At 61.0% G+C, this 13597-nt stretch overlaps 1 protein-coding gene and 1 pseudogene across 1 annotated transcript; one reads left to right on the top strand and one right to left on the bottom strand.

Moving 5' to 3' along the window:
• LOC125752700 (adenylate cyclase type 1-like) overlaps positions 1 to 12456 on the top strand; it is a 64820-nt pseudogene extending 52364 nt beyond the window's left edge.
• Positions 2514 to 7141, bottom strand: LOC112666527 (ral guanine nucleotide dissociation stimulator-like). The gene is made up of 6 exons (XM_025457611.3): positions 6929 to 7141; positions 6430 to 6537; positions 4676 to 4869; positions 4026 to 4082; positions 3118 to 3311; positions 2514 to 2884 (listed from the first exon to the last, which is right to left on the bottom strand). Exons 1-6 carry the CDS (start codon positions 7058 to 7060, stop codon positions 2514 to 2516), a joined length of 1056 nt encoding a protein of 351 aa, XP_025313396.3. The 5' UTR covers positions 7061 to 7141.
• Positions 12457 to 13597: the final 1141 nt, after the last annotated feature.

Raw genomic sequence — 13597 nt, 5'->3', positions numbered from 1 at the left:
TCCTCTGTGGCATTTCTGTTCATGTCTTTTGCCCATTTCATGATTGGATTGTTGGTTTCTTTGCTGTAGAGTTGAATGAGTTCTCTAGAGATCTTGGACACTGGCCCTTTATCTGACAGGTCATTTACAAATATGTTCTCCCATTCTGTGGGTTGTCTTTTAGTTTTGTTGAGCGTTTCTTTTGCTGTCTGGAAGCTCCTCATCTTGATGAAGTCCCAGTGATTCATTTTTGCTTTTGTTTCTCTGGCCTTCATGGATGTATCTTGCAAGAAGTTACTGTGGCCTAGTTCAAGAAGGGTGTTGCCTGTGTTCTCTAGGATTTTGATGGCTTCTTGTCTCACATTTAGATCTTTCATCCATTTTGAGTTTCTCTTTGTGTACGGTGGTGTGAGAGAATGGTCCAGTTTCATTCCTCTGCGTGTGGCTGTCCAACGTGCCCAGCAGCCTTTAGTGAAGAGACTGTCTTTGTTCCAGTGGATGGTGTTTCTTGCTTTCTCGAATATTAGTTGACCATAGAGTTGAGGGTCCACTTCTGGATTCTCTGTTCTGTTCCGTTGATCTGTGTGTCTGTTTTTGTGCCAGTACCACACTGTCTTGATGAGCACAGCTTTGTCGCACAGCTTGACATCCAGCATTGTGATGCTCCGGCTCTGGTTTTCTTTTTTCATATTCCCCTGCTACTTGGGGTCTTTTCTGATTCCACACTAATCTTCAGATGATTTGTTCCAACTCTCTGAAGAAAGTCCATGGTATTTCGATAGGGATTGCCTTCCATGTGTAAATTGCCCTGGGTCACGTGGACGTTTTCCCAATATATGAATTCTTCCAATCCAGGAGCACAGAATAGTTTTCCATCTCTCTGTGTCTTCCTCAGTTTCTTTCAGACATGTTCTGTAGTTTTTCGGGTAGGGATCCTTTACCGCTCTGGTTAGGTGTATTCCTAGGTATCTCATGCTTTTGGGTGCAATTGTCAATGGGACCGACTGCTTCATTTCTCTTTCTTCAGTCTCATTGTTAGTGTATCGAAATGCCACTGATTTCTGGGCATTGATTAGGTATCCTGCCACGCCGCCGAATTTCCCGTATGAGTTCTAGCAATCTTGGGGTGGAGTCTTTTGGTTTTCTAGGTACAGTATCATGTCATCGGCGAAGAGGGAGAGTTTGATCTCTTCTTTGCCAATTTGAATGCCTTTTATTTCTTTTTGCTGCCTGATTGCTGAAGCTAGGACTTGTAGTATGTTGAGTAGCCGTGGTGGGAGTGTACGTCCCTGTCGTGTTCCTGATCTTAGGGGAGAGGCTCCCAGTGTTTCCCCATCGGGAATGATATTTGCTATGGTCTTTTCATAGATGGCTTTGAAGATGCTGAGGAATGTTCCGTCTATCACTACAGTCTTAAGAGTTTTGATCAGGAATGGATGCTGTATTTTGTCAAATGCTTTCTCTGCATCTATTGAGAGGATCATCTGGTTCTTGTTTTTTCTCTTGTTGATGTGATCCATCCCGTTGACTGCTTTACGAGTGTTGAACAAGCCTTGCATCCCGGGAATCCATCCCACTTGGTCATGGCGAGTAATCTTCTTTATGTACTGTTGGGTCCTGTTGGCTCATATCTTGTTGAGAATGTTTGCATCCGTGTTCATCGGGGATATGGGACTATAATTTTCTCCTTTTTGGTGGGGTCTTTGTCTGGTTTTGGAATTAAGGTGATGCTGGCCTCATAGAACGAGCTTGGAAGTATGAATGGACCTAAAGCACCACGATGTATAATTTAAAAGCATCAGAGTCAATTTTGTACAAGGTTAACTTATCCTTTATTACAAATAAAATTCATGAAGCAATTATGAAAAACACAAAATACAGAAACAGCACAACGAAAGGGGAGGGGAAGGCTTCAACTGCGCTGCAGCCTTCACGAACTGCTGCTCGGGGGCCGAGGCTGGTGGCTCCACTGAGGCAGGTGGCAGCTCTGGCCCTTCGATGACCTCGAGAGCTAGCGCCGGGACCTGCTCCTCCTTCTGGGGTGGCCAAGAAGCAGGTGGCTCCTCCAGGTCGGGGCAGTGAATCTGAGGTATGACCACCAGATACCTTGGCTTGACCTCAGCAGCCGGCATCTCGGCTGAGGCCTAGCTCTCAGCACCAGCAGCCGGGACCGGCTCGATCACCTCAGGCAGGAGCTTCAGCAGGCCCCACAGTCTGCCTCGGGTGGGCTCTTGCCGCGGTGGTTCCGGGTGTTGCTCGGGGTCCGAAGCTGGTTGCTCCCCTGAGTGAGGCGGCTGCTCCGGCACATCGATGACCTCGATAACCGGTGGTGGGGCCCGTTCAGCCTCCAGCGCTCCCAAGGGTGCTGGTGGTTCTTCCGGGTCAGGACAGGGATGGAGAGGTCTGACCATCACGTGTCTTACCTTGTAAGCGGCAGCTGGCATCAGGGCTGGGGCCGAGCCCTCAGCTTCAGCAGCCGGGACCAGCTCCATCCCCTGAGACCCTGAAGGTGTAGCAGGCCCCACAGTTGGGGCTCAGGCGGGCTCTTGCGGTGGTTCAGGGTGTTGCTCGGTGTCCGAAGCCGGTTGCTCCCCTGAGTGAGGCGGCTGCTCCGGCCCATCGATGACCTCGATAACCGGTGGTGGGGCCCGTTCGGCCTCCAGCGCTCCCAAGGTTACAGGTGGTTCTTCCGGGTCAGGACAGGGATGGAGAGGTCTGACCATCACGTGTCTTACCTTGTAAGCGGCAGCTGGCATCAGGGCTTGGGCCGATCCCTCAGCTGCATCGGCCAGGACCAGCTCCATCCCCTGAGACCCTGAAGGTGGAGCAGGCCCCAGAGTCGGGGCTCGGGCGCGCTCTTGGGGTGGTTCATGGTGTTTCTCAGGGTCTGAAGACACAGTATCATCTCCAAGAAGACAAAGTATCATCACCAGGACGGACTTTCCATGTCCCTCTCAAATCAAGGACCCTCTTCCCACCGCTCAACGTGTGTGAGTGCAAGAGCCCTGGGAGGTCTCCCCAGACTGCAGCCCGTGGGGATGGGGTGTGAGCCTACCCAGTGCTCCTGGCCCAGCAGCACGGAGGCTTGATCTGTGTGGCCCACCCTGTCCCCAACTCGGCCACCCTAGTTCTCCTCACCTCCACCCTCAAACTCCGCTTGATGGAGGTTTATGAAACGCCAAAGGTAGCGCTCAGCACGACAGTCGAGCACTGAGCCTGGCACGTACTGCCCTGTGAATTTCAGCAGCTTTGTCAGGGCAGGAAATTCTGGGGGATCGTGGAAGTCCTCCTCATAGTAGTCCAGCCAGATGGTCAAGAAGGAGGACATGGCGCTGAGGAGGGACAGGTGGGCAGAGGCGTCAGAAGACAGGGCTCCCTCACACAGAGGTGTCCCGGGGAAGCCCTGCAGGAACCGGGGCCCTCGGCCTCCCGCCCGGGGCTGTCGGAGGCCAGTGCTGTTCCTTGTCCACCTGCCACCTGGCGGTCCTGCCTGCCACAGGCCTGCTCACTGAGGAGGGGCTGGCACGAAGCCTCTGTGCGTGGGAGCCCATGACCAGCGGTGTGACCATCACTGTCTTTCCCAGGGAACCTCCCTCCCGTGGGTCTGCCCTGCCTCCCTCACGAGGGGCCCCCAGGGGGTGTCCTTCCACTGACTCTAATCTCCCACGGGGCTGGGGCCGTCTGGTCCGTGAGCACTCACTGGGTCTCCGGAGCACCTGCCGTGCACCCGGGTCCAGGTGCCACCAGATTGGTGAGGGTGATGCTCCCCACACCCTCTGCTCTGCGTCCCAGGTGTGGGGCAGACAGGGTTGGTGGGGATGGGCATGGAGGAGGTCTCCCTTTGGGGTCCCAGTGCTCTCCCACAAAGCCCGCACCCCACCCACGGCTCTCCTTTGCTCTTTTCCTAAAGGGGCCTCAGACCTTTGCCCTGTCACAGGAATTGCAGACGTGTGGGGTGAGGGGTCCAGCAGCCCCTCCGACCCACAGCCCCCTCGCGACCCTCCTGGAGAAGGAAGGCTCCCCTGCATGAGCCAGGGCTCACTCACATTTCCCACTGGTCCAGGATTCCTTCCTTCTTGCAAGTATGTATGATGTATCGATATCTAGAGGAGGGCGGGGGGCATCACATGAATCGTCCTGTGGACCCAACCTCTCCTCATAGCTGCTGTCACCCTCTGAACCCCAACTAGTCCAGAACCCTGGGGGGCCATTAGCTCTGTGCATTGGGCCACGGGCAGCTCCTGGAGAAGGACCTGCACCTGCTGGCGCTTCCTGAATGATTGAGGAATGAAAGGGCTCTGGCCAGGCCCATGGCCGATATCCAAGTGGGCCTGGGCGCCCAGGGGTCCCCGGGGACCCCTACCCCGAATGCCCCAGGATACAGACCCCAGATGGACTCAAAACTCCCTTTCCATGGCAAAACAGGTCAGCTCAAGACCCTGGTGACGGTGGGGAGGCGGAACAGGCTTCGTCATGGGGAGAGAACGACGACTGCTGAGCACAATCACAGCCCCTCTAGCCGACCTGCCACAGGCCAGGCCCTAGGGGCTGCCCTGCAGGACCCGACTAGGCCCTGCGTGACTCTACTCCAGTCGGAGGAGCAGCCCCAAGGGCCGGGAAGTTCAGCCACTTTCCCCAAGACTCCCAACCAGTAGGTGGCCCATCCCCCTGGGTTGTGGAGGGTCAGGGTGCTCACTTTGCAAACAGCAGGTCCAGCACCTCTTCAGGGGTGCCATATTCCTCCAAAACATTTAGAAATTCAAATAGGAACAGATTGTCCAAGCGCAGCAAGGCAGGCACCAGTTCTTCTACCTGCTGCTCCAGCAGCTCCCTCCGGCTGGGGGTGGTTGGGCAGATCCGATTCTTTCTCAGGGCTGAGGCCCTTTCAGCCTGAGGTGGGACAGAGGAGACGTACGTGCAGCCTGCACTGTAGCCTCCAGACCACCTGGGAGTTGGAGCGCAGACCAAAGCCCGAGCTCTCAGTGGCTGCAGGGGACGGGGGGCGGTGGTGGTGGCAGGAGTGCCCACAGCAGAAACACGGGGCTTGACGCCTGCGGCTCAGTCACTAGGCATCTGACTGTGGGTTGTGGCTCAGGTCATGGTCTCAGCATCCTGAGATCCCGCCCCTGGCAGGCTCTGCGCTTGGGGCAGAGTGTGCTTGAGGAGCCTGTGTCTCCCTCTTCCGCTCCCTGCTTCTCTGCCTGTCTCTTAAACAAACTATCCAATAAAGAAATAATCTTAGAGGATAAATTTTCAAAAAAATTTGGATCAATACAAGGATCTCAAGTGGGAGGGGTCAGTCTCCCAGGGCCGCTTGTCAGCTGAGTTTTGACAGCACCTCCCTGCATTAACGGCTTCACCCCTTGAATTTGACCACACGTCCCTGTCTCGAGGTGCCCACACGGAGACCTTTCCTTGGGTGGAGGTCCCAGGGCGTGAGGGCTGCAGGATGTTCAGCGCCACCCTGTGATTTGGCAACAGAAGGGAATCGCATCGAAGTCCTGCATCAGTGAAGGGCTCAGTGGCTGTTGGGACCAACTGGCCTCTGACATGTTGTGCAGCACACGAGGCCCCTGTGCCTGACCCCGTGGCACGGGGGGCAGGGATGCGCTCCTTCAAAATCTAACTGCAGAGCGATAGACATAGTACAGTGAGCCCCGTGTCCCTTTGGGGAAAAGTCTCCCAACTCACAAGGACCATGCTCAAGCCTTGGAGAAGGTGGGGAAGGACGTCAGGCCAGTGGGGCCTCCTGGGAGCACCAGTTAGGAGAAAGCAGAGCACAGTGGAAACTACTGGAGACCACGTGCGATGAGACACGTGTCTCTTTTTCAAAAGTTTTTATGGGCAGCCCGGGTGGCTCAGTGGTTTAGCACTGCCTTCAGCCCGGGGCGTGATCCTGGGGACCCAGGATCCAGTCCCACATCAGACTCCCTGCGTGGAGCCTGCTTCTCCCTCTGCTTGTGTCTCTGCTTGTCTCTCTCGGTTTCTCGTGAATAAATAAATAAAATCTTTAAAAAGATTTAATTATAAAAAAGTTGTTATTATTTGTTCATGAGACACAGAGAGAGAGAGAGAGAGAGAGAGAGAGGCAGACACACAGACAGAGGTAGAAGCAGTCCCCATGCAGACAGCCCGAGGCGGAACTCGATCCCAGGTCTCCAGGATCAGGGCCTGGGCACAAGGCAGACGCTAAACCCTGGGCGAACAGGCATCCCCTGAAGGCTCTATTCTGATATTCCTACAAATCTGTGCACAGGGACTCTGCATGCATCTGGCCCAGGCAGGGGCAGGGTCATGGGGGTAAGTTTGGGGAGGAGGAGAATCCAGACTCCTGAAGGAGCAGAAGTCTAGGGGGGAGCCCGGGGGAGCACAGGCTGGCTTCTGGGGCCCAGGGCCCTTCCTGCTGCATCGGGGCCCTGGGTGTCGGGTGGCCCCAGCCCCTGCACTCACCTTGAACCCTTGCAGGCCTCCGTTAGCTGTTTTGGGCTGCTTCCTGATCACCACCGGGGTGTGGGGGATGTCCTTTTCTTCCCGCCTCACATTGTCCCATGTGGAGCTCTGTAAAGACAGTGTGTGGCAGCCAGGCAGGAGGCCTCAGCGCCCGGTCTGGCCGCTTCGGCCGGGCCGCACACCCAGCTGACTCCATTGCAGACCCACCAAGCACAGCCGGCTCACACCTCCCCCAAGGTAGAGCAAAGGGATGCGGCTGCAGGGCCTTGGGTTAACTCTGGGGCGGGTAAGAGGCGCCTCAGTAATCCTGTTTCCACCCTGCCCACCGTGACATCAGGGTGACCCTGAAGGGATCACCGGGGAACCTGCTGCCCTGCAATGTCCTCCAGCCTGGATGCGACCTGCCCACACATCCCTGTTTCCCTGAAGAGGAGGGGATGGGGCTACCCAGGATGGCTGGCACAGGTGGCCTGGCCTGGCCTGGCCTGCTTTGTATTACCCTACGGCGCCTCCTGAAAAACTCCCTGAGGCGTTGGGTTTGACGGTGGCACCAACGTCTCCAGCGTTCGAAGCAGCCGCATCCCTGGGGTTCCTGGCGTGGCTCGAAACTGGGAAAACCGGAAGGGAACATCTTTCAGTAGCAGAAGTCTCCTGAAAGTGAGCCTGAGGTGGGGCTGCACTAGAATGTGGGGGCCCCGGGCAGGGGTTCCAAGTTCTGTTGGCCTCTGTTGTGAAAGAAGTGACCTCACTGCCTGGGACCCCCTCCCTGAGTCCACTCCTGGAGGAAGCTTCAGGAGCAGCGCTCGGGGCTGCCAATGCGCCCCCCCGCCCCCCACAGGCAATGGCCTGTGTGCACACAGTGACACAACCGCACCCCTCTCCACAGGCCCCAGGGAAGGACTGTGTGCAGCCAGGGCCCCAGCCTGGAAACACACCTGGGTTCAGACACAACTTTCCATTCTTCCCAGGTTTCCACCCCGGAGAAGCCGTTGTGCCCGTCGGGGATGGTCTGCCTCTTGCCTGTGGCATAGGGATTATCCTAGCAGGTGCTTCCTCCAGACGTCCCCAGGCCACTGTGGCATCATATCTATGACATTGGAGGCGGGTGTCCCAAGCAGGAAATACCTCCCACCACATGTTCTTCCTTGGTGTGTCCATGCGTCCAGGCCCACAAGGTCCCTGTGTGCACACACGTGGGCACCGGTACCCTCATTCTGGAGGCCCAGAAGATGACAGTGCCACCGGGGCAGGGATGGGCAATAGCTTCCCACGATCCTAGGCTCCTGAATCCAAGGCAAACCCTACAGTAGGTGTGGGAGTCTTGGCCTAGAAGGTGTGAGGCCGTCCTTATCCTGAAACCCAGCAGCCCTGGGCTGATCGCTGGGAGGACATCCTGACGCCCAGGACACGGGCGAGGCTTGGCAGTGGCCCCTGGTGCCATCCCTGGGCCCCAGGCCTGGGGACAGGGGACGTTGGGAGAGGGCTCCCTGTCCTTGTCCTTCCTGGGCGTCCTGGCCTGAATTCTCAGGTCAACGTGTAGCACCAGAGAAAAGCCGGAGGGGTCGGTCCTTCTGGGCAGACGGAGGGCAGCATGAGCAGAAGCCGGGGGATGTGCTCTCAGAGGGGCTGCAGACGCCCGTGGGCCCAGGGCGCCCGCGTCACTCCCCGTGTGAACACAGCCACGCTTCTCACTGCTTGTGTTCATTCTGGAAAAGGTCATCGTTTTTCGTGAAGTTTGCGACATCTGTTAACGTGTAGCGGGCTTGCTGTCCCCTCTGGGAGAACGCCTGAATGCGTTTTGGAGAGCGTCTCCCTCGTATCTCGTGGTCACACCCGTGGACCTGAGCCACTCGCGGGAAGGAGTCTTGTGAGGCCGTCTGCTATTCTAGGGACGCAGAGGGGAGCTTTACAGAAGTGTCCGAGGATGATCACAGGCGAGAGCAGCGGGTCAGCGTGTGACAGGTGCTAGTGAGTCTGCCCCCGGGCGACGGCGAGGTGGGCGCTGACACTCTTCCTGTTGCAAAGTGCCAGAGTGGCAGTTCTGAGATGACCCTGGGTGGCGAGGTCAGGGTGTAGACCCTGGTGCGCCCCTTGCGGCTCGGGTCCCGGCGGGTGACTCTTCACAGACAGCGCCCACACATCCCGTGGAGGCCAGCCACGAGGACTCAGGTGTGCGCACATGCCCTTCGGGGGCCGGTGTCGGGGGTGTGTGGCACGATGCACAGGGGCCAGCAGGTGACGGTCTGAGGGGGTGGTCAGGAGGGAAGCTGGAAGAGAGAGCTGGCTCCAGGCTGGGGCTGTGTGGGTGTGCCAGCTGGGCCGCGGGACGGGCAGGGTGGGCCCCTGCGTGGGAACCGGCCTGAGTGCAGGTGTAGGGCCGGGTGGGTGCCCCAGGGTGACCCTAACCACAGCCCCGGGGGCCGCTCACCTTCCTGAGGCTGCCCTGGACTCCGAGGGGGTCCCTTGCCTGTCGTGCTGCACGCTCTGTGGTCTCTGGCACCTGGTGGTGAAAGTGCAGGTGTCCAGGCCCCGGGCGGGTCACTAACCTGGGATTTGTCCTGTCCCCCCCCCCCCCAGGAGAACCACTGTCACCGCATCAAGATCCTCGGCGACTGTTATTACTGCGTGTCCGGCGTCACCCAGCCCAAGACCGACCATGCCCACTGCTGCGTGGAGATGGGCCTGGACATGATCGATACCATCACGTGAGCGCCCCGCGGCGACCGTCCCCGTGGCGTCCGCCCCCGCGTTGTCCCGTCCACTCTGCCGAGAGCCAGGCCGCATGGTGAGGCGCGTGTGCCTCTGGGACCCCCTCCTCTGCATTTGGCTGGGACGGCATTTCTTTATCCGAGGCCGTCCCGAGCATTGTCGGGATGGCGTTAGTGGGGCGGGAGGAAATACGCTTTGTCGCGTAGCCAGGCCGGGCATCCAGGGAGTCAGCCGGGTTCCGCTGAAGGAACTGCACGTGCTCGGCCTTGCGCGCCTTGGCGTCCAGGTGCCCCGTGCCGAGGGGCCTTCGAGGGAACAGGTGCGCGTCGCCTGGACACCGCGGGCCGGCCGTGTCCGCTTCTCAGCCAGCCTGTCTCGTCCCGTCAGGCAGCGGGATGAAGAGTTAGGGACCCTCGGTCGGGGTACGGACGGCGTGGGGCCGGGAGGCCGCGCCGGTGGCTGGAACACCCCCGTGCCCACGTCTCAGCAGCTCAGAGGGGTGGGTGCAGCCCCGCAGGACGGGCTTAATTCCCAGGGACCGCTGTCAGCATCCACACTCGGAGCTGAGAAGTGGCAGCAGCAGCGTCGTCTGGGGAACAAGAAAGGGGAGAGAGAGATGCAAACGAGGAGGCTCCGAAGTGTGGACGGGTTTGGAGGTGGGGCGACCAGGAGCCAGGCAGCGCCCTCGGGGACAGGGGTGGGGGCCCTGCGGGCAGTGGGTCCCTTTGCCAGTGGTGGCGGGTCTGCACCCGCGCCAGGGTTGGGCCGAGAGAGACCCCGGTGAGGCCAGCGTGCATCCAGACACTGGAGCCTCTGCCCTCGAGGGGGCGCTGCACTGGGGTAGGCGGACAGGGCCGGGCAGGTAGCACAGGTGCGTCTCCCGGAGGGTTCGGAGGCTCCCCCTCGCGACGGCGTCCTCTCGTGTCCCCGGCCACGTCCCAGCCATCAGAGCGCCGGGCACCACGTGCCACAAATACGCCTGCGGTTCACATCGCGTCCTTTGACAGCATGTGACGTCCGCCCCGTCGCGCGTCACCCCTTGTGTCACAGCCCGTGCTGTCTTGTGTGTCGTCGCGTGGGGCTCACGCCCAGCAGCTCTCTCGTCGCGGCCACATCAGTGTGGAGCACAGCCTGGGTCACGTCGTGTGTCGTTCTGGGACCTCCTGGGCCAAAGTGAGGTTGTGCAGGGGGAGGTGCGGGGAGGCAGGTGTCCACTCCCCCGTCAGCCGGTCACGGGTGCGTCCCCGGCAGGTCCTGGCCAGGGTGCCACCGACGGCTCGTGCCGTTGATGTCCCTGAGGGGGGTGACGCCGGCCGCCCCTGCTGGGGGCCTCCTGGGGGGACCTGGTGCCCCCGTCGCCCCCAGGTCTCCTTGGGTGGAGAGGCGCCCAGAGGCGTGCTTGGGTCGCCTGGCTGCTCACGCGGGCTCTGGGCCTGCCCTGGTGCGCCCCACCTTCGCCGCACTTGGGCGGCCTCGGAGGGATTTCTGTGACCGTCTCCTGGCTGCCCCAACCCGGAGTTCTGCACCTCCCCTCGGGCGTGGCTGCTGCTGTGCCGTGTGGAGAGGTGGATCGGCCACCTGTCTGCCCCCTGCTCCGTTCCCTCGGGGCGGTGGGGGCCCCTTGGCTGTGTCTCCTGTCTGCTGAGGCTGAGCTCCAGGCTCCCCGACCCTGTCGGCCCTGAGAACCGACCTTGGCCTCGGAGGCCGCCCACCCCGGGGCCAGTGGGCATCTTCCCTGGCCTCCAGGGGCTGCCGTCTGCGTCGGCTCCAGATCCCCAGAAGCTTCCATGGTCTCCTGGGAATCCAGGGCCCGGTCTCTGTCTCCAGAGACTGGGAGCGTGTCCTGGGCGCCGTCCTGGCTTGGACGGGGGCGAGGGCCACCAGAGCCACAGCTCGGAGCCGGCCTCCTGCCCACGATGAGCCCCTCTTCCCTTTTCTGGGGGCCCCAGCGCAGGGTGCCGCCTGTGTGCGTCCGCCGCACGGTGGGCCTCACGCAGTGACGGGCTCTTGGGGGGCCACTCCTGGCCTGCCGGTGGCTTCCCTCACCTGCCGCACCGCCCCCTTCTGACACAGAAACGTACGGAAGCCTGTGTATTTGTGTTTAGCCTGGAACTCTGGAAACGCGAAACTTGCCCGAGAAGAAGCGAGGAGCAGTGGCCAGGGCGGGTGTCTGGCTTCTGGCCGGGCTGTGTGCTGCTGTGCGTTGGGCCCAGGGCCCTGGGAGGACGGCGGCTTCCTTCTGAGCAGGGCCTGTCAGTCTTCTCCCTCGGAGCCCCAAGGGCACAGCACCCCAAGGCCCCGCCACGGCCTGGATGGCTAGAGTGAGCTGTGGGCGACCGGCAGGAAGGTGGTGCTTGCAGACGCCCCTCGCCAGGCCGCGGACTCAATAGGTATAGAGGATACACCCATTCAGACTCCCAAGTAACCCGTGCTGACACGCGGACTTCTGGACGTGCACCGGGCGGGGACCCCAGACCCGACGCGAAACACTGTGGTTCTGGGGGCTGGGCCCTCATTGGGCTCAAGGGGTGGTGATGGGCGCCCGGCCACGGAAGGCTGGGCCAGGGGGACGCGGTCCTCACGGCTGGGGGAGTGGGTTCCTGCAAGGGCAACCGGCACCCAAAGGCCTTGGCGAATGGCCCTGGGGGATGGGGGTGAGGGCCTGGGAGGGCTCCCTGGAGGCTGCGTCTCAGCTGGGCCAAGTTGTACTAGGAAGAAGGTGGGCGCACATGAATCAACCGCAGTTTTGAAGCAGGAGGGAGGTTGGTCTCTGAGCTCACGGGCCACCTGCTGTGCTGGGCGGGTGGTGGTCTGCCCCAGGTTGGGCGCTGGTGAGATTGGCTCCAGGGTGGCGGCCTGGTGGCCCTGCATGTCTGTGGTTTCCCTTGTGGCAGACTTGCTAACCACGGGGCCACCGTGTCCTGGGCCGTGGCTCGGCCTCCTGGTGTGGTTGGGCTTGCCGCTCATGCGGAAGGCCCGTTGGACACACCTGCTGTGGGGGCCACCTGTGGACAGACCAGGGCACAGAGGGGCTGAGCACCTGGCTCAGCGCATCCTCTGGCACCTGACTGTGGCCGTGCATCCCACAGGGCGGGGACCCCATGCTCCCGCCTGTCCGGGCTCCCCTGATGCGTGTACACGAGGGCCCAGCTCATGTCCGTGACCTGTTTCTTGCAGGTCGGTGGCCGAGGCCACTGAGTTGGACCTGAACGTGCGTGTGGGGCTGCACACCGGCAGGGTCCTCTGCGGGGTCCTCGGCCTGCGCAAATAGCAGTACGACGTGTGGTCCAACGACGTGACCCTGGCCAACGTCATGGAGGTCGCCGGCCTGCCCAGGTGAGTGGAGGGGAGGCGATGCGCTCTGGGCCAAAGGACTGGTGCAGGTGCTTCTCGGAGCCACCTGGGAGGGGCCTGCGGGGGGCCCCCAGGACCCCCAGCCTCTGCAGGAGCCGCAGTGGGTGGAGAGGAGGTCCGAGGCTCAGACCACCTGGTGCTGTCGCTTCTCTCTGCTCGTCCCCTGCGCTCACCTAAGGAAGGGGGGCCCCGTGGCCTCACTGTCCGGAGGGCACACCAGCTTTCTCCCGGCACTGCGTGTCCAAGTGCCTTGGCTGCCCCTGACACAGGGAGCCTGAGTCCTGGACGCGCCTGCAGGGAGGGCTGCCTGCCGCCGCCTGCAAGCCCTGGGCATGGCGGGGCTGCTGTGTTGCAGGAAGGTCCACATCACGAGGACGACGCTGGCGTGTTTGAACGGTGACTACGAGGTGGAGGAGGGTCACGGGCACAAGAGGAACAGCTTCCTGAAAGCTCACAACATTGAAACGTTCTTCATCGTGCCGTCTCACCAGCGGAAGGTAGGCTCCGGGAGGGGCCGGGGCCCCCACTCGCCTGGTCCTGGGCATGGGCCAGGCCTTCGGGGTGGACGAACTCCTGGACCCCCAGGCGGAGCCTGGGGTCCTCTTGGGGGCGGGGCCACCCTGCAACCGCCCCCGCCACTGACCTTCCTGGGCCTCTACTCCTCTCTAGCATGTCACGTTAGTGGTGGGGCTGCTGAGGGCTGAGGGTGCCGTGCACGTGGGAGGGCCTGTGACCCGCATAGAGGGCCCTCAAGGGCTGTGTGCCCAAGGAAACGGATTTGAGTGTGATTAAGGGGGCCTAGTTCTTCCAGGGCTCAGTCGAGGGTTTCAGCGCACAGAGGAAGGTCTCAGGGCACAGACGGGGAGCGCAGGGCACAGGTGGGGTTCGCGGGGCACAGGCAGGAGGCATGGGGCACAGGCAAGGGGTGGGGGCACAGGCGAGGGATAGGGGGCACAGGCGAGGGGCAGGGGGCACAGAAGGGGGGGCTATGGGACATATGTGAGGGATGCGGGTTACAGGCGAGGGGCAGGGGGCACGGGTGGTGGATGCGGGGCATGGGCGGGGTTCACGGGGCACAGGCGGGGGCACAGGCGAGGGGCTGGGG

The sequence above is a fragment of the Canis lupus genome, chromosome 16 (assembly GCF_003254725.2).
Source record: "Canis lupus dingo isolate Sandy chromosome 16, ASM325472v2, whole genome shotgun sequence".
NCBI lineage: Eukaryota > Metazoa > Chordata > Mammalia > Carnivora > Canidae > Canis > Canis lupus.
Note: the sequence above shows the minus strand (reverse complement) of the source record. Positions and strands in the feature narration are given on the sequence as shown.